This window comes from Pelodiscus sinensis, chromosome 1 (assembly GCF_052426305.1).
Source record: "Pelodiscus sinensis isolate ZL-2025 chromosome 1, ASM5242630v1, whole genome shotgun sequence".
NCBI classification, from domain to species: Eukaryota; Metazoa; Chordata; order Testudines; family Trionychidae; genus Pelodiscus; species Pelodiscus sinensis.
Genome location: NC_143052.1, coordinates 346,212,171 through 346,236,769, shown reverse-complemented (window position 1 = coordinate 346,236,769; position 24,599 = coordinate 346,212,171). Strand labels below are relative to the sequence as shown.

Sequence of the window (24,599 nt, the reverse complement as noted above, 5' to 3'; positions counted from 1 at the left end):
CTGAGCTTTTTCTTGTCTTACGCAGCTATTGTAGCACTTTTGGGCCACTGAAAAATAGCACCCACTTCATAAAAACACACCCATCTGCAGCACAATGAGCCCCAGGTATAGACTAAAGTGCAGAAAGGGGAAAAAACATGTAATTAGTCGTCATCTGAATAGGGCTACTAGGGAAACTCTTGAGCCCATTGTAAAAATTCTACTATGAAACTCTTGGGAGGGCTGGGGAAGTTTTCCTGTTTCTAACAGATCTCATCTACCCCTGTCTGGAAAATACTGCTGAATCGTCTCGATCAGAGACTATAAAGGGTTTGTCTTTTTAGTGCACCAGGTGTCAGGTATGTTCAACAGAATCTGCCAGGGAAGGATTCCCCCAATAGTCTCCTATATTAACAGCCCTGATCAGGCTAAGCTAATTAAACAGTGTACAAACATGTCCAATTGTAGAAACATACCTAATTACTCCCTTTAAGCTGATTAAGGCAGGTGAGCTTTTCACAGGGAATGGCAAAGCTTACTTGCTGAGTGTTTGTAAATCACATTAGGATCCTCATAAAGAATCCTCCATACGACACTGTAACTGCAAAGCCTCTTCATTTGGAATGTGATCTTTGACCTCTCCCCCAGAACCCTGAGTGCAAATCTGAATTGTATTGATGCAGAGTGCATAAGAACCACTTCCTACACAGACAGGGCTATTTCCAGTGAGCTACTGGATCCTGCAAAAGACCTTGCAGAATTGTATTGTCATGGGACTACCCTACAGCATGGGTAACTCTGTTTGGCATTGAAACCTTTGATGGTCCTAGTAGGTATTCTTGAAAATGACAAAAGAGTCTTTGGCTCCTCTGGGTTTATAACAGATCCTGGTCCAGTATATAACACTGAATTAATGGCTGTGTACAACGTGCAGTTTTACAATCGAGTCAAACTAATTTCTAAGCAGTGGAGACTGGCTTGGTGAATTGTGAGCATTCAGTTGGACTGTCCCAGAGAGGAGATTAGATAGGTCAGACTGTATATTTTAGAAGCGCTGTTATTTTGGTCTTCTTAGCATATGCACAGTGTGCTTTAGATGGCATGTGACTAGCACTCATCAGGGAATTTGGTAAGCTGGTTGGATCTTTAGCTTCCCCAGGCCAGGTTAGGTACTGACTGAGAGTGCAGCTTGAATGCTGATCCAAGCTCCCCCATCCAGGTATTTTGTTTATTACCTATGATGAGGTGCCTCTATAGTCCAGAGCTTGCTCTAGAATGCAAGCATGTAGTAAAGCAATAAACACCCTTCGTTTGAAATTCGTCCCGGTGTTTCTTCCAATGAAAGAACGTGGCATAGTGGGCCCAATCCATCCCTGTGCAATTTACACCTAGCTCTTATATAATGCTTTTCATCTGGGGATCTCCAAACATTTACACAGAAGGTGAGTACCGTTACCCTCACTTTACACTGGAGAAACTGAGGCACAGAAACTCAGGGATTTGCCCAGGATCACTGAGGAGGGCAGTGGCAGAACCAGGAAGAGAGCCTAGAGCTCCTAGTCTAGTATTGTATCCATTGTGCTGCAGTGGAAATGAATTAGGCCCAATGTTTGTTGGCTTTCACATTTCAATTAAAGGAAACTATTCCACTTCTTAACCGGTGTGTTTATTTTACATCTCCTCCCTTAGTGGCAAGAGGGACAGTACAGCCGTGTGGGGAGGGGAAACACACTGTTGTGCAGTTGGGGGTCAGGAACACAGTTCTGGGAACACAGGCCTCCACTGGGATAGAGGGAACTGCAGGTTGCTGACCCCTCCAGCTCTGACCAGAAAAGCAGCTAAAGAGGCACCGAGTCCCACCCAGAGCAAGAAAAAAAGGACCCCCCCCTACTTTTCTTTCCCTCCCCTCTTCTCCATTATTCAAACTTTGGAAAGGGTCGCCTAGACACATGATTCCATCCTTCATCATCTCTTTCCTTCAGTCTCTTCTTTGTTCCCTTTCCCCTATCAACAAGAGCTGCCTCTATTTCAGGAAAGAAGAAATTCCCTCTTTCCTCACCTGGAAACCCCATTAACATAAATTGATGCTTTTGTACATTCAGATCTATTTGTAAGGAGAAGGGGTACAAAATGAAGGACAATGCTTTTGTACAGAAAGCCCACCCACCCCCACAGAGGGGTTATGATAAACTGGTGGAGTGTTTTAGGCTTATATACACAGTTCTGGTGTGACAAAAATCTCAGAGGGGTTACCGTGTTAGTCTGTAACTTTAAAAATAACGATCGGTCATGCAGCACCTTAGCCCTGGTCTACATTAGGCAGTTATTTTGAAATAACTCCCATTATTTCCAAATAACAAGTGGAACGTCCACACTACTTCAAAATAATGGGCTGGTTATTTTGAAATAACTCCTGCTTTTCACAAGGAATAACACTAATTTTGAAATAAGAACGTAAGAACATCCACACTGATCAAAGCTCAAAGCTCCATCTAGCCCAGTTATCATGTCTGCCAACAGTGATCAATGCCAGATGCCCCAAAGGGAGGGAACACAACAGGTAATCCTCACCTGATCCCTTTCCTGTCACCCATTTCCAGACAAACAGAAGCTGAAAAGTCCACATTTTTTTAAATCTCTCCTCATATGGGACCCATTTCAAACCCCTTATCATTTTGTTGACTTTTTCTGAACCTTTGCCAATACCAATATATCCTTTTTGAGATGAGGCGACCACATCTGTACACAGTATTCAACACGTGGGCGTACTATGGTTTTATATAGAGGCATTAAGATATTTTCTGTCTAATTCTCAGTCCCTTTTTAAATTCTATTTGCTTTTTGACTGCTGTTGCACACGAAGTGGATGTTTTCAAAGAACTATCCACAATGCCTTCGAGATCTCTCTCTTGAGTAGCGATAGCTAAATTAGTCCCCATCATATTGTATGTATAGGTGGGATTTTTTTTCCCCAATGTGCATTACTTTACATTTATCAACATTACATTTCATTTGCCATTTTGTTGCACAATCACCTAGTCTGGTGAAGTCTTTTTGAAGCTCTTCACAGTCTGCTTTGGTCTTAACTATCTTGAGCAGTTTGGTATCATCTGCAAATTTTGCATGGAGGTGCTGCATGGGGAGCGTGGGGCCCAAACGGCTGCTTGTGCTGCTTGCTCCCGTGTGGCAGCCCAGCTGAGTGGCACAGGAGTCAGCCGAGCACCACGGCGGGAGTCAACAGCGCTGCCCAGAGGGAACAGCCAGGGGGCAGAGCCTGGACGAGTGTGTGTCTCTGACATCAGGAAAGGGCACTAGATTCAAAAGGAGGAAAGGGGAGTGGACGCGGAGGAGACAAAAAGGAGAACGGAGGAGGTGGAGAGGAGGTGAAGGACAGCGAAAGAGAGAGTGAGAGAGACGCAGCAGGAGGAGGAGAAGAGAAACACAGAGTGAGAGGCGGGAGGGGGAGAAAAGAAAAAGAGAGAGACGGAGAGAGAGGCAGGAGGCGGACGAGAGCTGAGAGAGAGAGAGAGAGGGCAAGGCAGTAGGAGGAGAAGAGAGAGAGAGAGATGGAGCGAGAGACCAGAGACTCAGGAGAGAAGACCGACGCGGAGGAGAGAATCTGAAAATCCTGTGTTATGGCGGGCTAATTGGCTAGTTTTGAAATAACTACTCTCCAGAGTCACTCAGAGTAATTACTCTCCAGTGTTTCTTGGGGCTCTAAGTTGAGGTAGCACATCCACATTAAGGGTGCCTGCCTCAGACTATTTTCAAGGCTTCTCTGTACTGTGCACATGCTATTTTGAAATTATTATTTTGGGAGTTATTATTTTTCAGAAAGATATTTCGAAATAATTACCTAGTATAAACATGCCCCTCGAGATTAACCAAAATATATAGAATCATGACCTTTTGTGGGCAAAACCCACTTCATCAGATGTGTTGGTGTGGAAAAAACAGAAACCAAGAGATAAATATCGCAGCAGAAGAAGTAGAAGTTCTGGTGTAGATAGCCTGGGTTAATTTTTGAAGAAGTGAAGATCTAATGATGCTGTGTCTGATGTTTCCATAGCCTGGTTAAAGCTTTCTCCTATTTTATTATATCTATCTACCTATCTAATCTCATCTATGAAATTATCTAAGTTGGTTACTAGCCTTGCCTGGTTGACACAAATATTCTTTCTGTTCAATTTCATTCATTGGGTATTCTCTTCATTCTTAAAAGGAGATCCTGGTTAAAAATAATATTAAAATCTACAGACTAACTTCTTTACTCTTTATTAACTGTCAGAGCATTTACATTAACAGAATTCTAAAATATCTAATTAATGTTTCACTGCTTCCACTGTTTGTCTACTTTCATATTTTGAGTCATGCACTAGTTCACTGATACAATGTTGATTTGCAAGCATTGCAAAGAAATTTATCATCCAAATAAAAAACACCACCACTATATTGTAACGAACACACCAGAGTGTATGAATCAGTGCCCTTGGCTGGATGGAACCAGAACTGCTTAACTGAGCCAATATAAATTCTCCTTTAAATCAAGTGATAATAGACTTTGCGGGAGGTGGAGCTCTATCCTTTGTCCAAGACTCCCATGGATTTCTTTGAATATTTTATGCCTGTTTTTCATACTATAATGAAAATACATCTCTGTAGTCCTCCTATAGAGGACTAAGGAGAATTTTTACACAGGGAGCCTAAAGGGCTTAGCAGTCAATTTCCCAGTAAACATGCACAGCCCTGAACATTGCACCATAAAAATATTTGTGCTGGACCCTTATTTCTCCCCATTCCCATATATTTTGACACCCATCCTGTCCCAAAACTAAGGGACAGTCCTATCACACTAAAACAAACATACAACAACAACTCCACACCACAACAAAACACATGAAGGTAGAGGACCAAAGAAGCTTCTCTAAATTAAAGCTTCTAAATTCAATCTTGGGTGCTTTAATTTATTACTGTCGAAACTTTTTAATCCCATGCTATTGTTTGGTATGGCACGACCTGTTCTTTTAGAACAGGGCTGAGAGCAGCAAGGCCAGTATAGAACATGTAGATACATGTAATACAGTTCATGTTCTCAGATTTATATCTGCTATGAAATACCTTTCAGAGTTGTACAAACATTACCATTAAACCAATCTTTGAGTTGACTTGAGATTGTCAATCTTTACAATAAACAGTAAAACTAGTCATTGGATGTAGATTGCATTAGCTGCTCAATTTTCTATCATGAGAGGAAAATAAAATTATACAAAAATGAAACAATTTAAAGGATCTCCTTCTCTCTTTACACTAGAGTTTATGGCACCTAGTCCTCCAAATATGAAATGATGTCCAGGAATTTAGATTAAAAGGATTGGTTGATCCGAAGGAAAAAATAATGAAGAGATGCATAAGATTCATAGATTCTAACATCAGAAGGGACCATTGTATTAATCAAATCTGACCTCTTGCATAACACATGTAAAGCCAACAGACCATGGTCATGGTCAGGAGGGACTGAACCGGCAAACTTAGGGGTTAAATTTATGTGCTTCTACAGCAGAGGTGGGCAATAAAACAGTTACGGTTAACTAGAATTAGCCCCTGGCAGGCCACTGCTGCTATATTTACCTGTGCTTCCAGAGGTACCAGCAATCGCAGTTCCCATTGGCCATGGATCAGCATTCTCAGCCAATGGGAGCAGCAGGAAGCAGTGCAGACTGGGACACTGCTTTCTGCAGTTCCCATTGGCTGGGAATGGCAATCTGTGGCTAATGGGAGCTGCGATCACCCCATACCTGTGGAAGCACAGGTAAATAGAGAGGTGGAGACCCACCAAGGGCTAACCCTGGAGGACCACATCTGGCCTGTAGGCCATTTGCCCACCTCAGTTCTACAGCATGAGCTTAAAGCCAACTGGCTGTCAGCTAACACTGTAGAGCAGATTGCACTTTCCCTTGTCAGTGATCTCAGTGCTTCTGGGTTACACATAAGGCATAGGAATTATTTTGGGGAAATTCTAGGGCAGTTCTTTTAGAAAACCATCCAATCTTGATTTTAAAATTGCCAGTGATACTGAATCCACAGTTCCCCTTGGCAAACTGTTCCGAAAGATAATTACTTTAATGGTTAAAATATACATCTTATTTCCAGTCTGAATTTGCTTAGCTTCAACTTACAGCCATTGGACTGTGTTATACCTTCTCTCTGCTAGATTTCAGAGGCCATTTTAAAATATTTGTTCCCCACATAGGTACGTATAGACTGTAATTAAGTTATCTTCACTTTTTTCACATAAATATTTGCAGGTCCTCCATTCTGTCACTGTAGGGCACGTTTTCTAATCCTGTAATCCTTCTTGGGGCTCTTTGGTGAACTCTTCACATTTAATAACAGCCTTCTTGAATTGTGAATGTCACGCCAAGAGGCAGAACTGAACCTGCGGCATGAGCCGCTACGACTTGAGCTAAAAGCAACCTGGTTCTCAGCAAAGGTTGTAGAGGAAACTCATTCTTTCTCTGCCTAAGTGCAATACATGGGACAGAGAAGTACATGTGGTAGGTGTGTGGGCTGCATACATCCCATAGCTGAGGAAGCCCATCCCAAGATTCAGAGACATCTCAGTTGAAATCCTACACAAGCCCCCACTTGTAATGTCACGAGGTGGAAGTGAACCTGTGACCTCTGGAGCTTAGTGCATGAGCTTCTATAGCTTAAGCAAAAAAGCCAGTTGGCTCTCAGCTAAGGCTGTAGAGGAAACTTATTATTTCACTCTGTAAGTGGTCTAAGTGCCACTGCATGGGACAGTGACCCCCACTCAGCAGGGTGTGGGTTACATGAGCATCAGAACAAGACACAACAGTCCAGCAGCAGTTGCACTTGTACCAAACAAATAGGTAAACTAACTTCTCTTGCCTGTTTAAGGTTCCCCTGTTTAATGTGTCCCAAGATTGCATTAGCTCTTTTGGCCAGAATGGCACACAGAAATCTCGTGCTCAATTAATTATCCGCCACAGCCCCCAAAACTTTTTCAGAGCCACTGCTTCCCAAAAGAGTTGCCCATCCTACGAATATGGCCTACCAGCATTGTTCTGGATGTATATGTTAAAATTTAGCCACATTAAAACACCTGGTCTATGTCTACACTGGTGGGTTCTGGTGGTCCCTCAAAGTGTCCACACTGCCCACCCGCTCTTGCGCAAGAAGATTTACAGTACCGTGTCGGAAGACAGGGCCTTCTTGTGCAAGAGCTATGCTCTTTTCTAACAAGTGTAAGCCCTCTTGCACGAGAGGGCACTGTGGACGTGCGGCAGGGGTTTCTTTCACAAGAAAGCCCTATGGCTAAAATGGCCATCAGAACTTTCTTGCACAAGAGAGCATTCACACTGCCATGGATGCTCTTGTGCAAAAGCACATGGCAGTTTGGACCTGTTCTTGTGCAAGAATTCTTGCACAAGAACCCACCAGTGTAGACATAGCCCTAATGTTTGCTTGCACCCTCTGAATTGGTGACCTGTCCTCTTCATTATTTACCACTCTCTCAATGTTTGTGTCAACTGCAACCTTTATCAGATGATTTTGTTTCCCTCCTAGTTTTGATAAAGCTGTGTATAGTGTAGGGCCGAGAACTGATTCTTGCTGGATGCCACAGACTGACCTACAAGAGGTTAATGTCTCTGAACATGACAATTTGCCAAACAGGAAGTCTGGATACTGAAAGCAGAACAAAGAAATTCGTCTTTCTGCACATCATGCAATTTGCAGATTGAGCCAAAAGGAAAATATGGAACACAGCACATCAGAGGAAGGCTGCGGTACAGTGGGAGAACTTCTATGGGTTTGTGTTACATAAGTTGCTTACATTAGTATTCAACTCCATTTTGCATAGCGCTTTCACACACCCTGTCCCCAGAGGTCTTTACAGGTTAAAATGCACTTTCAAGGCTAAAATAAAACATGAAAGCAGAGAGAGACGGGTTGGATTTGAAAATGCTGCAGACAGAAAGGAGAATGAGGCTCTTGCACCCGCACTGAGGAGTGTGTGTGTGAAGAGAAGAACTTGCTTTCCTTCACCCCACTTAAATCAGGAATAGGCATCGCTTCCTCTGAATCTGCAGCCACCTCGGGGGCTAAAGGAGAACCATTTCCTTCTCCACATCCTGCCCACCAACTCAAAGGAAAGTAATTCTGTGTCCATTCCTAATTAGTTTAGGGGAAAACATCTTCACGAGCATTCCAACTTGCTCAAGGGAAGGAATCCAATGTCCATTCACTCAGAAGCATCATCACAAACTGCTCAGGGAAAATACTTGATCCGAGGTAAGAGATCTGCACATGCACCACTATCTGCCTCAGACACCTCTCTCTGGCTTGTCGTAGCTCAGATCTTTTTGATTCTGTCCTCTCAGAGGAGAAACTGAAATAGACTGATACCTTCCACAAACACTTTAGCAGCAGCTATGTACTGAGTCACAGGTTTTCCCAGGTACCATAAAAAATGATAGAACCATCCTTGAAGCTGGAATATTTTGTGGAATGGATGGAGGTGTTTGGTCAATACTAAGATGCCATCCAAGGTGAGTGGTAAGATATGGAGGAAAACCCCGAGTGGTTGAAAAAAGGGAGCGATGAGGAGTGAAACTTGGATAGACTGGCAGGAGCAGTAGAGTTTGTAAAAATAAATGAGGGCAGAGTTAGGAAATCATTATATTATTCATATAATTGAGAGGTAGGAACTCCAGACCTTTGATTCTAGCTCTGCTTCTGAGTCACTGGGAGATCTGGAGCAAGTTATTTAAGCTCTCTTGAGTTTTAAAAATTTCCCCAACTCCAAAATGGGGACAAAAAGTCTTAACCTCTCCCTCCCTCTGTTGATTAGATTGTTCAAATTTTGTATCATGCTTTGCAGGTGTAACACATTATGTAGTTAATAATAGATAACATTAACTTATAATGACCATGTTGTTATGTAAAAGCATTAGCAATGTGTTGAATAATTTCTTTTTTTTTGCAGGCATCTAAAGTGTAACTGACAGAATGACAGCCACTGTGTCAGAAAAGAGCCCTGAGGATCAATCTAAAAGAATATGCTGCAAGAATCCATTTCTCAATATCAAGGTAAATACTCAAGCATGCTATAATTCCCTCCCCCACTCCCTCTCCAGGAGAGAAAAGGAAGTGTTTGGTTTCTGCAGAAGTCATCTCTGTTTATTTCTTTTTATTAAATGATTGTTAAAGCTCAGATGTGGTTCTCCCTACTTGCAGAAGTTCAACGAGAAAAAAAGTACCTTTACTCTAAAAAGCGAAGCCTGCAAAAATAATGTTATAGAACAAGTTTTACTTACCATGGTTGCAGTATTTAAATTCCCACAATTAAATGCTTGGTGACCACAACTGGAGCCAGATTTTCAAAAGAATTTCGCTCCCATTTAGTCAGGGGGGCTGACAGACTCACTGGGCCCCTGGACAAGATGAGGGGAGGACAACCTCTTCCAGGAAAGATGCAAGGGGGCAGCTCCATGTCTCTGGAAAGGGTAAGGCCTCAGTCAGAAGGGCAGGCGAGGGCTACCCTGTTCCAGTCAGCCTTCAGTGCTGCCTGGAGTATACCATGTTGGGCTCTGGTGGCGATTTAAAGGGTCTGGGGTTGAAGAGTGGCAGCTGGGAACTCTGGGCTCTTTTGAATCACCAGCTCCCCATGCATTTGCCCCATTTACTTCCCCTGCCATCATCAGACCTGCATTTAGGCAACTATCTATAGGCCAGATTTTCAAAAGTGCTCAGCTCCCAAAATTCAGCTTCTTTTTCTTATCATATCACAAGAGTGAGCAAAGTATTATGAGCCATTTTCATTGAAAAGAGATAGCTTTGTGTTCGGAAAAGAAGGGAAGGACTCTGGGTTCCCTGCTCCGTTTTCTGTCATCTGCCAAATCGCTGGGCAAGTTGGGGCAAGTCATTGAGACCCCAATTCTGCAGAGATTTATGTGTGCGCTTAACTGTAATGCGACTCAGTAGCCCTGCCGAACTCAGTGGAACTACTCATGCACTTAAAGCTGAGCATTGGCGTAACTGTGGAGGATCAGGTGGCCTTGGAGCTTTTGTGCCTCTTCATCCATCGGTGAAGTGTATCAAATTCTGGGTGCAACCCAGCTCAGTGAGAGGTTGTCACCCTGGTCTACACCCTCACAAAGTCTTGCTCCCATGCTGGACCACTCACAAACAGCCCAACAGCACACAGGTCACACCCTGAGTGGCTGTGTGTAACTGCTTTCCTGGTTCTAGCAACTCCCACCCCAGCAGTCTGCCAACGACATACCAGCCATGCTCTGACTTCCTGCAGTGTTGTTTAGTACTTGCAAGGAGATCCCAACTCATATCCAGGCCTGATTTTTTTTTCCCCAAAAAACATGTGTTCTGCATGTCCAGTGCTCTCCTGACCAGTTCAGATGTCACTGGTCTGTTCCCTCTGTGAGTAGGCAATATAGCACAGTTTGCAACTTTAATTGGAATTAACGAACAAGTCAAATAAACACTACACTGGATTGGTTTTGTATCACAGAATAAAACATTTATTTAACTATAACAGGCCTGTATGCAGAAACAGACTCGTACACAGAGGGGGTGCAAAGAGTGCGAATTTAACACCCTCCCCCCAATTCCTCCAAGTAAGTGCATTGCCCTAGCCTCCCTCCCCGTGCTCCAGCTGGCTAGGGTAAAGCTGGGGCTGATTTGCCCCCCTCTCCACCCAGGAAAAAGACCAGGGGCAAAGTTACGCCACAGTAGTGGGGCAGCCACCACCCCCTCCCACACCTGGCACCTCCTTCCCCAGAAATGCCTGTATATAGGCCTGTATAAAGAGAGATATTTTAAGTGTGTGACAGTATAAGGGGTTAAAGTCAGAAATTGCTTCAAGAGAGATCAAGACGTAACCCTTTCTTGTGCTGACCCCTAACCAACTAGACTTGGTTCAAAGTAAGATTCTTAACACTTGTTCCCAGCAACAAGACTGACCCAAATGTCAACTCAGGACCTGCCTTGAAAATCCAAAGGGTTGGTTCCTTTTTCTTTTTGGATGAAAGTGTGAGTAAGCAGGAAATACTTGGGATGGATTTGCTCTTAGCTTTTGTAGTTCAGTCACCCTTTGCTGTGAATTCCTTAGACAATTATCCCTTCTGACAAATTTTATTCAAACACTAAGTAAGTAGAGGAGTCTGTGGGTAAACATGCTCCATGCTCTTTCTTCTTTGTCTAAAATGCAGATTTGCCTTGTCTCCCTTTCACTGTCTCAAGGACCTTCTTTACTACTTATAGGTAAATCCAGAAAAACAGTCTCCTTTGTTTAAGACTGACTTGCTTAAGGCTCCTGTCAAATCAGGACCACATGGCTCTGAACATGGGCTAACAACATCACAAACTCTATGGCAACGTCTACACTGGCCCCAAATTATGGAAAAGGGATGCAAAGCAGGTAAGTCAGAATAGGAAAATCCGCGGGGGATTTAAATATCCCCCGTGGATTTAAATAAACATGTCCGCCGCTTTTTTTCTGGCTTGGGGAAAAGCCGGTAAAAAGCGTCTAGACTGGCGCGATCCTCCGGAATAAAGCCCTTTTCCGGAGGATCTCTTATTCCTACCTGAAAGCCTCTGAAAGTAGGAATAAGAGATCCTCCGGAAAAGGGCTTTATTCCGGAGGATCGCGCCAGTCTAGACGCTTTTTTCCGGCTTTTCCCCAAGCCGGAAAAAAAGCGGCGGACATGTTTATTTAAATCCGCGGGGGATATTTAAATCCCCCACGGATTTCCCTATTCTGACTTACCTGCTTTGCATCCCTTTTCCGGAATTTGGGGCCAGTGTAGACGTAGCCTGTGTCTACACTAGAGAGTTATTTTGAAATAATAACTCCTGAAATAACTATTTTGAAATAAGCTATTCTTCTTCACAGGCAGGCGTCATTACTTCAAAATAATGGGCTTAGTAGGGTGGACACTCGCCTTGTTATTTCGAAATAAGGGGAGCTATTTTGAAATTGCTCCCCAGTGTAGACATGCCCACAGTGAACATCATATTTTGCATACAGTTTATTACAGTAGTGCAGAGGGTGCAAATATAGGGGTGCATCCAGGCACACCGTGATTTTAATGCGACTTACTGTCTGATAGGTTGTGAGGTTTGGTTCATTAATATTTGAAAAGTGATTTCAGATTCTGGAACAAACAACACTGTGTAATTAGAGCATGAAGTTGATCACCTGCCTGAAGTAAAACAGGCATTGCTCTGCCTAACAATAAGGCCGTTCAAAGTGTTTTACAAACATTCATGAAATTTGCCTTATAGCCTCTTGCACTGGGGTCGACAAGGTAGCAAGGTGGAAGAGCTTGCTCTGTGCTTCTGGAAGGGGCGGGGCCTTGGGCAGAAGGGGCAGGTTTGGGGCAGCCAGCCCCCAGTGCCACCCAAATTGCGGTGTGCACTCCACCCCACCTCCCACCCCTCAGTGATGTCCAGAGCACATTAAGCTGCTCTCCACGAGAGATGTAAAGGGCCCGGAGTTCCAGCCTCTGCCACAGTAGTGGTGGCAGAAGCCAGGATCTCTGGGATCTTTCGTATTGCTAGGCCTCAGAGTAGTTGCCCCCTTCCCTCCCACCCCATTGGTGGGGCTGGCCCCCTGCACGGTAAGAGTATCATTATCCTTGTTCTGCAGATGGAGGAGCCAAGACATGTGATGTACCCACAGTCACACAGGGAGTTTGTGAGAGAGACAGGAACGTAACCCACATTACTTGACATAGTCCTGCAAGTTAGCCACAAAACCACTGTTCCCACCAATTTTGTTTTGTTCTCATGGATGTCCACGTGAAAATAAGACAAAGCTAAGGTCTTTCTGTGGTGCTGCATACAAAGTGACATGCACTGTAACCAATTAGTGATCCCAAAGCAGCAAACTGCAGCAAGAGTGCAAAGGATGTGTGGCACAAGGGAGCGCTGAAATCAGCCATTAGTCTGGCACAATCAGTTGTTTTCTGAGATGAGACACGAAAATCTTTCTTACAAATGTTGCACCCCAAAATACCTGATAACAGACTGTGCAGTTGTGGAAGGTTCAGAGAATTGGTTATTGACTTCTGAGTCTTTGCTGGGACGCTGTTGTGAAACCAGCCTTTGCTAATGATGGAAAATGGTTATTTTTTGGTGGCTTACTTTTTGTGATGAGTTAACGGGCTCAATCCAGCTCCCAGTGCATCGATCACAGGTGACCTCTGAGTTGGTAGACTCAGCAGAGAGACTGATTGATTTGATATGGACACTGGCCACTCTTTTTGGTCCTAGAAGGGGTCCTTTCGGATCAGAATTGAAGCACATGCGGGGGAAATTTACACTGCTGTTGCCCATCTGCCATTGCTAACCCAACACTTTCCCAGCACCAAGCTCACTTGCAAATCTCTGAGAGAAAATAGAATTGAGCAGCCTGAGAGGGTCCCTGTTCTGTTTCGCATCCTCATGTTCAGCATAAAATACCTGCATATAAGAACATAAGAACGGCCGTACTGGGTCAGACCAAAGGTCCATCTAGCCCAGTATCCTGTCTACCGACAGTGGCCAGCACCAGGTGCCCCGGAGAGAGTTGACCGAAGACAATGATCAAGCGATTTGTCTCCTGCCATCTCTCTCCAGCCTCTGACAAAAAGAGGCCAAGGACACCATTTTATCCCCTGGCTAATAGCCTTTTATGGACCTAACCTCCATGAAATTATCTAGCTTCTCTTTAAACTCTATTATAGTTCTAGCCTTCACATCCTCCTCTGGCAAGGAGTTCCACAGGTTGACTATTTGCTTTGTGAAGAAGAACTTTCTTTTATTAGTTTTAAACCTGCTACCCATTAATTTCATTTGGTGTCCTCTAGTTCTTCTATTTAGGGAACTAATAAATAATTTTTCTTTATCGGCCCTCTCCATACCACTCATGATTTTATATACCTCTATAATATCCCCCCTCAGTTTCCTCTTTTCTAAACTGAAAAGTCTCAGTCGCTTTAACCTCTCCTCATATGGACCTGTTCCAAACCCCAAATCATTTTAGTTGCCCTTTTCTGAACCCTTTCCAAGGCCAAAATACCTGCCCAACAGTCTTGATCCCTGAACAACTCTCTTGCTAATAAATCTAGAATTTGCTTCTAGGAGCTTGGCAAGGCCTTAAAGGCATTTGCCACCTGACCCACCACTTAGCTTCCCCTGGAACAAAGAGAAATCTATGGGTACGTCTACACTGTGGGGATTTTCCAGAAACACTCCACCATGTCCAAGGAATGCATTTGCTCTTCCACTTTTTTTTGCGGAAGAGCAAACGCGCTCTTTCGGGGAACCCTGTCTTCCTCGTTCTGTGAGGGATTAGGGCTCTGTCGAAAGAGGAGGCTTTTCCACCATTTGGCCCCGTCCAGACCAGCGGTGTGCAACCCGTGGGTTGGGTCGCAGCTGTCTTCCTGGGGGGGTCGCAGTGGTTGGCCAACATTTTCTTTTAGCTCGGAGTACACGTGGCGGGGGCAAGGGGAGTGGCAGGGTAGTGGACCAGCACTTTAAATTAAAGGGGCTGCAACAAAATGTTCCCGTAGAGGGGTTGTTGGTTTTTTGGGGGGGGGTGTTGTTCAACAAAAATTTTCCCGGCTCTGGGGGGTTGTGAATGAAAAAAGGTTGAGCACTACTGGTCTAGACTGGGCCAAATAATGGAAAAGCGATCTGGAAAAGCGATTCTGAAAAGCAATTGGAAAAAGCTACGGAAAAGCGATCGGAAAAAGCTACGCAAAATGCGAAGGGCATTTTGCGTAGCTTTTTCTGGGGGAAAAAACCTATCGTGTAGACCTAGCCTAAGTGTCAGAAGCCACAGGAAAGAGAATCCTATGTTTTGTGTGTGGAAGTGTCTCGGGCTGCAGCTCACTGTGAGTTTGAATAATGCAAAAACAAGTTCTCTGAGCTGTCGTGTGCATTTGTACATGTGCCCGGAGAGCCGAGACACAGGAATTCACTCCTAAAGCTTTTTGAATACTCTGTAGAGAATCTCCCCACTACGCTTCCCTGACCCACCCCACCCACCCCCGCTTCATGTTGCCTTCATGAAGATAGGTCACATGCTCAGGTTTCACAATCAGTATCTAACTTCTTCCCATTCTGGGAGACAATTTTAATAGCAGGATTTGGACAATCCTTACAAGGAAACCAAAGGATTGCTTAACACACAGTACATACTTCCAACCAGCTGAATGGATCACAAATAACATTGTGGTAAATTCCAGACAGCAAAGGCACAAAAATGTGACTGAAGAACTTGGTGCAACCAGTCCTCCTAGAGAAGGCTGTACATAGAACACTCGAACTGGAAGGGACCTCGAGAAGTCATCAAGTCCAGTCCCTTGCCCTCCGGGCAGTGCTAAGCACCATCTAGATCGGAGGAAGGCAATAATTTGTGACTGGGGGGCCATTGCAGTAATTTTCAGGGACGGAGCCTCGGGCAGAAGGGGCAGGGCCAGGATACTTCCATGCTTTCCAGGCCACAGAACCTGATTGGCCTGGGGGTGGGGGGGGGCGTGACATCTTTGCTCTTCCCTCTTCCCCAGAGAGAACCACCAGCTGTTCAGAACAGCTGGTGGTTCCCTCTAGGTGCCCGTGCCTTTGGCAGTGGGAGGAGACTTCATGCACTCCCCCTCACCCTCTATCCCCAAGCCAATCAGGGCTTGAGGGTGGGAGGAAGCACACAAAGTCTCCTTCTGCCCTGCCCACACCCTGTAAGTGCCGCAGCGCTCTAATTGGCCTGGGGGAGGAGCACAAAGCCTCTCGCTCCCTGCCCTCCAGCGCTCGTTGCTTAGAGTTAACAGCCAGGGTTGACTGTTAGTGCCACAAGCTCCTCCCTCCCTAGGCCCTGATTGACCTGGGGGTGGGGGAGTGTCAGGGTCTCTGAAGACCAGATCAACTTGCTTGGTGGGCTGGATCCAACCCACGAAGGCCCATTTGCCCACCCCTGATCTAGAACATCCCTGAAAGGTGTCTATCTAACCTATTCTTAAATATCTCCAGTGATGGAGAGTCCACAACCTCCCGAGGCAATTTAACAGAAGGAAATCTCTACAGACCAGAAGGACCTTAAAACATGTAATGACACATGACACTAATTCCCACAATACCACAAACTGGACAAAATAAGGATTTGATGCCCATGACAAGACTTCATTGATTTCTGTGACAGCAAGATCTAGCCTTAATATAATGAACATCAGTGGACAAAACTCTTTCCCATAACTCCACTGAAGTGCTTGGGGTTTCACCAGTATTGGAGAGAGTAGAGTTTGGCTGTCAGAGTGTGTAGCAGAAGAGTACATCAAGCAAAATAGATAAGGGCTGCTGACAAAGCTGACGTTTAGGTTAGATTTATGAAGATAAGGAGGCAAATCCAGGAAGCCGGTGCTTGGTTGAAGCCCAGGACTGGGCACAATTTGTCAATATTTTCAAAAGTGACTCCTTATTTTGGGTGCCTGACCTGAGTCACTATATATGCTCCTGGTTTTCAGAGAGCAGGAACTCAGCACATTCTGACAATTAAGCCCTATTAAGGTGTCTCAGGTTGGGCACCCAAAATCACTAGTCACTTTTTAAAATCTTGGCAAAGTATTCTGGGTTCTGTATTTGGCTCTGCCACAGGGTACCTACCTGGGCCTGACTTTCCTCAGCTGTAAAATCCAAGCTCGTGTGAGGATGAATTTATGAGGGAGTTTGAGAGCCTCAGAAAAAAGGTGCCATGGATAGTGCAGTGTTACTATCCATTACTATGTGAGTCATGGCAGAAAGTCACCTGTCGATAAAAATAAAGTTATGAGTGTAATGTAGTCTGTTTAACAGCCAGGACATATAATTATGTGTTACAGGGCTCTGGCTGGACCTGGCCAGCTGCTATATAAAAAGAACTTGGGGTTGCAGGTATAGTATAGTATAGTATAGTATAGTATAGTATAGTATAGTATAGTATAGTATAGTATAGTATGCTTAGCTATTTTGTCCTAATTTATATTCAGAGTGTATGTGTTTTCAGTCACTTCCTACCTGCCAACACCCCTAGCTGGAATCAGACCACAGGCTGCACTTCCTTGGAATCACTCAGAATGTTAACCTGCATGGGTATGTCTACACTAGCCCCCTAGTTCGAACTAGGGCGGCTAATGTAGGCATTTGAATGTGCAAATGAAGCCCGAGATTTAAATATCCCGGGCTTCATTTGCATGTTCCCAGGCGGGCACCATTTTTAAATCCTCTTAGTTCGAACTGACTGCCCGCAGCTACACGCAGCAGTCAGAAGTTAATCCATACTAAATCCTTAGTTTGGATTAACTGTTACACCTCATTGCACATCTGAAAAGGAATATTTCCCTCTGATATGCACCAGATTGCATCATGTGTCAGGTAAAATCTTGGAGAAGGACACTCTTCTACAAGCCCCGTCTCCTCTCCCCATCGCAATTCAGGTTACACAAGCTGTACCCCCTCCCCCCAACCTATGCTTGCAACAAGCTGTGCATATTCGTTTAGGAACAAGCTAGAGACACTCCTTACACAGTGTCCTTAATACAAGTTTGTTTGTGCTGTGGTTTGACCTTGCTTATGGTTATGAATAAACAGATGGATTTAATGAGGGAAACAAATTCAGAATCCCGTCCCCTCCTTTCTGCAAAGACCTAAAGATACTGGCTTTTATCACCAGCTAAGGGGCAACATTTCTACGGGGGCCTAGAAGGGATGATGTGTGCTGTATAAGAACCTGAATAGAATGTATATAAACAGATGACCATTGTTGAGCTTTGAGGAACAAAGAAACAATGGGATCCTTGTTCTGATTCAGCTGTTTGATCTGGATTCAAGTAAATTATTAAATCACAAAGATTCTGCTTTGGTAGGACCTACAATATATGCTAAATTGTTACCCAGAGATAAGATAAGAAACCCCAGAAGTATTTCTAGATAGCAAGTGGCAATGCAATGTTAATTTCAAACTTCCAGGCTTCCAGAGCATAGTGATCCATGTCTGACAAATAAGTAGGGATAAGCTTGAAAATACAATTTCTCTCACTGTCAGTCTTCTATGAAGGTATTACAAATGAAAGAGAGTAGGAAGGTATTTCAATGCAATATTTTCTGGCATGATATTGCACTGACAGTGCACAGAGCTGTATTGGGATGGCAACCGATAATATCTTCCCTCAACTGTAGAAAACAGTGTATGTGTGTGTGTGACAGAAAAAGAAATGGGTGGGGGAAGGGTTTAGAGGCCAACTGTGCTAACCTTTTCTCTCTGCAGATGAAGGGGAGTTACTTCATGTTAGAACAATGGGATCTGGGCAGTTAGATTTCTAGATTCTCTTCTTGCCACTGATGCATTGCACAGTTGGTAAAATGGGTGCAATTTGCTTCCATTCTGGTGTTGTGAGGCTTATCAGTGTTTGAGAAGTGTGTTGAGACTGTTGCAGGAGATGTGCTATAGAAAGAAAAGCTTAGGCTATGTCTACACTGGCATGATCTTGTGCCAGAAATATGCAAATGAGGCTAAGCGTGGAATATCGCCGAGACTCATTTGCATATCTAATGAGCCGCCATTTTGCAGAAGAGGCTCTTGTGCAAGAAGGAGTGTCTACGCTGCCCCTTCTAGCACAAGAAAAATCCTCTTGCGCAATGCCGTTATTCCTGAAAATAATCAGCCAATGTAGACAAAGCCTTGATGTTTTCAAATTCTGGTTTAGATCAAGTCAGTAGAGTTAGGTGTTGTCATCTTTGGGCCATCACCATAAATTACATCCTCATTTGATAGTTCCTACCCCGGAGGGGACTGATGGAGCATGGGACATTTCAACACATTGGTTTGGAAATTGCAGTGCTGTAAGCCATGTGTACGAGGGGGCCAGCTGGAGTAATGCCTGGCTCCAGATGGTGCTATCTGCTTCCTTGTATCTCAGTATGTACAGCATCTTTTCTATCACAAACTCTCATGCAGGAAAACAACCTCTTAGACAGACTGTTGACTGAAACTTCAGCTTGTCCAGAGTGACATGACACTGTTTAAATGGGCCATCTGTGCTGCTGTACAAAGAGCAAGGCCGATGCACAGGGATTGGAGTGCTCTTCTGCTGCACAGCAATTCATTCAAGTAACCTCAGCAAGGAAGTTTTATTAAAAATTCAAATCTATCCTACATATGCACTGATTTAGAATAAGGAGCAGACTGGCCCCTTCATGCCATTGAAAAAGAGAATCAGTCTGATGGCTCTAGATAAGAGCACGCCACATCTGAAGTATTGCTTGACCTTTCCCTTTGTGAGGACACCACAAGGAACAGTCTCTGCAGATTGGGAAAAGGATCATAGAATCCATAGGGCTGGAAGAGAATCAGGAAGTCATTGAGTTCAGCCCCCTGCCCAAAGCAGGACCAATCCCAACTAAATCATCCCAGCCAGGGCTTTGTCAAGCCAAAACTTAAAAACCTCTAGGGATAGAGATTCCACCCCCTCCCTAGGTCACCCATTCCAGTGCTTCACCACCCTCCTAGGTAAATAGATTTTCCTAATATCCAACTTAGTTCTCCCTCCACTGCAACTTGAGACCATTGCTCCTCATTCTGTTATCTGTCACTACTGAGAACAGCCTCTCTCCATCCTCTTTGGAACCCCCTTCAAGGTGCTATCAACACCCTCCTCCTCCACCCACACTCACTCTTCTGGAGACTAAATAAGCCCAGATCCCTCAGCCTCTCCTAGGTCATGTGTTCCAGCCCCCTCATCATTTTTGTTGCCCTCTGCTGAACTTTCTCCAAAGCATCCACATCCTTTCTGTAATGGTGGCAGGGAGAGGGGCAGAACTGGATGTAATACTCCAGATGTGTCCTCACCAGTGCCAAATAAAGGAGAATAATCACTTCTCTAGACTTGTTGGCAATGCTCCTTTAATAACAATTATTTAATAATAATAATTTAATAAGAAGCCCAGTTTATGCTTAAACTTATTCATAAGAAAAATGGAGACAGAAGCCCAGCAGCAGAGTGGGGGCTATCCTGTTTATTGTGTCGAGTGTAACATGTACGATTATCTGCCCTGTAGGAGGGTGGTGTATGTGTGCACCCGTTGCAAGGATCTCCTGACCCTCAGAGACTGAGTTCAGGCTTTGGAGGCCAGGGTGGCTGAACTGGAGGAGCTAAGGGAGGTAGAGAGCTATGTTGATGAGACTTTCCGGGACACTGTAGTACTGTCCCACCTCCAGTCTGACAGCCCCAGTGCTCTTAAAGAGGATGAAAGTCTCAAGGGAGCAGAGCATTCAATGGGAACAGAAGGAAACCATCTGGTAGTTGGGACCCTCCCTCCAGAGGAAGTTGCGGTATCCTCTCGCACTGAGGATACCTCTAAGGGGGAAGGAACGCCAGTTGTTAGGAAGAGGTGGGTGTTAGTAGTGGGTGATTCGATTGTTAGAAGCATAGATAGTTGGGTTTGTGATGACTGGGAAAACCGTATGGTCACTTGCCTGCCTGGTGCGAAGGTTGCAGATCTCTCGAGGCATCTAGATAGACTTACGTGTAGTGCTGGGGAGGAGTCAGTGGTCGTGGTACATGTAGGTACCAGTGATGTAGGGAAGGATAGGAGAGAGGTCCTGGAGGCCAAATTTGGGTTGCTAGGAAAGAGACTGAAATCCAGGACCTCTATGGTGGCATTCTCGGAAATGCTTCTAGTTCCACGCGCAGGGCCAGGTAGACAGGCAGAGCTTCAGAGTCTCAATGCGTGGATGAGACGATGGTGTAGGGAAGAGGGGTTTGGATTTATTAGGAACTGGGGACACTTTTGGGAGAGGGGGAGCCTATACAGGAAGGATGGGTGGAACCAGACTGCTGGCACTAAACATTAAAAAGCCCGTAGAGAAGTTTTTAAACTAAGAGATAGGGGAAAGCCGATTGGTGTGGAGATGCACATAAATCGGAGGGAGACTTCTCTTAGAGGAGAATCCACTGATAGATATTCTCTAAGTTGTAGTCAGAAAGAGAGGAGGGGAGAGGACAAATCATGGGCCAGAGCGGACAAACAACTGCATACAAAGGAATCCAATGCACCAGGGAAGGGCAGACAAATAAGCAGTGGCAAATTTTCAAGTGCTTCTGCACAAATGCTAGGAGTCTGACTAATAAGATGTTTGAACTAGGGTACCTCATATTAAATGAGGAGATTGACATAATAGGCATCACTGAAACCTGGTGGAATGAGGAAAATCTGTGAAACACAATCATACCAGAATATAAAATATATCTGAAGGATAGAGCAGGCCGGGTGGGTGGTGGAGTGGTACTGTATGTGAAAGATAATATAGAATCAAATGAAATAAAAATATTAAATGAATCAACATGTTCAATAGAATCGCTATGGATAGTAATTCCATGCTCCAATAATAAGAAATTAGCAGTAGGGATATATTATCAACCACCTGACCAGGACAGTGATACTGACATTGAAATGCTGAGGGAGATTAGAGAGGCTACCAAAATAAAGAACTCTATAATAATGGGGGATTTTAATTACCCCCATATTGACTGGATAAATGTCACCTCAGGAAGAGAAGCAGAGATAACATTTCTCAATGGCTTAAATGACTGCTTCTTGGACCAGCTGGTACAAGAACCCACAAGGAGAGAGGCAATTTTTGATTTAGTCCTGAGTGGAGCGCAGGATCAGGTCCAGGAGATAACCGTTACAGGACCGCTTGGGAATAGTGACCATAATATAATAACATTTAACATTCCTGTGGTGGGAAGAACACTTCAGCAGTCCAGCACTCTGGCATTTAATTTCAAAAAGGGGAATTACACAAAAATGAAGAGGTTAGTTAAACAGAAATTAAAAGGCACAGTGACTAGAGCCAAATCCCTGAAAGCTGCATGGAAACTTTTTAAAGACACCATAATAGAGGCCCAACTTAAATGTATACCCCAAATTAAAAAACATAGCAAGAGACCTAAAAAAGAGTCACTGTGGCTTAACCACCATGTAAAAGAAGCAGTGAGGGACAAAAAGGCATCTTTTAAGAAGTGGAAGTCCAATCCTAGTGCAATAAATAGAAAGGAACACAAACACTGTCAAATCAAGTGTAAAAATGTAAGAAGAAAAGCAAAAATAAGATTTTGAGGATCAGCTAGTTAAAATTCAAAAAGAAATAAAATGATTTTTAAGTACATTAGAAGCAGGAAGCCTGCTAAAAAACCTGTGGGTCCCCTAGATGATTGAGTTATAAAAGGAGCAATCAAGGACGATAAAGCCATTGTGGAGAAACTAAATGATTTCTTTGTTTCAGTCTTCACGGCTGAGGATGTTAGGGAGATTCCCAAATCTGCAAAATCCTTTGTGGGTGATGAATTTGAGGAGCTGTCCCGGATTGAAGTGTCATTAGAGGAGAATTGGAACAGATAGAAAAACTTAATGTTAACAGATCACCAGGACCAGATGGCATTCATCCAAGGGTTCTAAAAGAACTCAAATGGGAAATTGCTGAGCTATTATATGTGGTTTGTAAACTATCCTTTAAATCGGCTCCCATACCTAATGACTGGAAGGTAGCTAACGTGACACCAATATTTAACATGGGCTCTAGAAGCGATCCTGGCAATTACAGACCGGTAAGTCTAACTTCAGTACCGGGCAAATTAGTCGAAACAATGGTAAAGAATAAAATTGTGAGGCATGTAGAAGAACATAATTTGTTGGACAAAAGTCAACATGGTTTCTGTAAAGGGAAATCATGTCTTACTAATCTGTTAGAGTTCTCTAAAGGGGTTAACAAACATGCAGAGAAGGGGGATCTAGAAGATATAGTATACTTAGATTTTTCAGAAAGCCTTTGACAAGGTCCCTCACCAAAGGCTCTTGTGTAAATTACATTGTCATGGGATAAGAGGGAAGGTCCTTTCATGGATTGATACCTGGTTAAAAGACAAGGCACAAAGGGTAGGAATAAATGGTAAATTTTCAGAATGGAGAGGGGTAAATAGTGGTGTCCCCCAAGGGTCAGTCCTGGGACCAATCCTTTTCAACTTATTCATAAATGATCTGGAGAAAGGGGTAAGCTGTGAGGTGGTAAAGTTTGTGGATGATACCAAACTTTTTAGGATAGTCAAGACAGAAGCAGACTGTGAGGGACTCCAAGAAGATCTCACCAAACTGAGTGATTGGGCAACAAAATGGCAAATGAAATGTAATGTGGATAAGTGTAAAGTAATGCACATCGGGAAAAATAACCCCAACTATACGTACAGTATGATGGGGGCTTATGATGGGGGCTAATTTGGCTATGACAAATCAGGAAAGAGATCTTGGAGTTATCGTGGATAGTTCTCTGAAAACTTTCACACAGTGTGCAGCGGTGGTTAAAAAGGCAAATAGGATGCTAGGAATTATTAAGAAAGGGATAGAAAATAAGACTCAGAATATCTTACTGCCCCTGTATAAAACTATGGTACGCCCATATCTTGAATACTGTGTACAAATGTGGTCTCCTCACCTCAAAAAAGTTATTTTGGCCTTGGAAATGGTTCAGAAAAGGGCAACTAAAATGATTTGGGGTTTGGAACAGGTGCCATATGAAGAGAGGTTAAAATGACTGAGACTTTTCAGTTTAGAAAAGAGGAGATTGAGGGGGGATATGATAGAGGTATAAAAATCATGAGTGGTGTGGAGAGGGCGAATAAAGAAAAGTTATTTATTAGTTTCCATAATAGAAGAACTAGAGGACACCAAATGAAGTTAATGGGTAGCAGGTTTAGAACTAATAAAAGAAAGCTCTTCTTCACATAGCGTGTAGTCAGCCTGTGGAACTCCTTGCCAGAGGAGGCTGTGAAGGCTAGGACTATAATAGAGTTTAAAGAGAAGCTAGATAATTTCATGGAGGTTAGGTCCATAAAAGGCTATTAGCCAGGGGATAGAAATGGTGTCCCTGGACTCTGTTTGTCAGAGGCTGAAGAAGGATGGCAAGAGACAAATCACTTGATCATTGTCTTCAGTCCACCCTCTCTGGGGCACCTGGTGCTGGCCACTGTTGGCAGACAGGCTACTGGACTAGATGGACCTTTGGTCTGACCCAGTATGGCCGTTTTTATGTTCTTATGCTCTCCTACCAATGCAACCTAATATGTCATTAGCCTTCTAGGCTACAAGAGCACACTGTTGACTCATATCCAGCTTCTTATTCACTGCAATCCCCAGGTCTTTTTCTGCAGAACTGCTGCTTAGACAGTCAGTCCCCAGCTTGTATCAGTGCTTGGGATTCTTCCATCCCAAGTGTAAGACTCTGTACTTGTCTTTGTTGAATCTCAGATTTTTTTTTGGCCCAATCCTCCAATTTCTCTAGATCACTCTGGACCCTATCCCTCCAGTGTATCTACCTCTCCCCCAGCTTAGTTTCATCTGTGATCTTGCTGAGAGTGCAATCCATCCCCTTATCCAGGTCATTAATAAAGATGTTGAACAAAACCAGTCCTTGGACCAACCCCTGGCGCACTCCACTGGACACTGTCTTCAAAACACAGGTCTCACTGTGAGCAGGATTTGAACCTGCACATGGAAACCTTGTTGGAGTT

The 24,599-nt window shown here is 43.9% G+C and overlaps 1 protein-coding gene across 4 annotated transcripts in view; it reads left to right on the top strand.

Annotated features, from left to right (window-relative positions):
• Nucleotides 1-24,599, top strand: part of SLCO2B1 (solute carrier organic anion transporter family member 2B1) — a 171,784-nt gene that overhangs the window by 62,437 nt on the left and 84,748 nt on the right. For 3 of the 4 annotated variants that reach the window (XM_025186940.3, XM_075919608.2, XM_006127506.5), the window contains exon 2: nucleotides 8,990-9,093. In XM_025186940.3, coding sequence (XP_025042725.2) covers nucleotides 9,013-9,093 — 81 coding nt within the window. In that variant the 5' untranslated portion in view covers nucleotides 8,990-9,012. Of the gene's footprint in view, nucleotides 1-7,883; nucleotides 8,296-8,989; nucleotides 9,094-24,599 lie in introns of those variants that run through there. The other variant, XM_006127507.5, reaches the window with a different exon arrangement.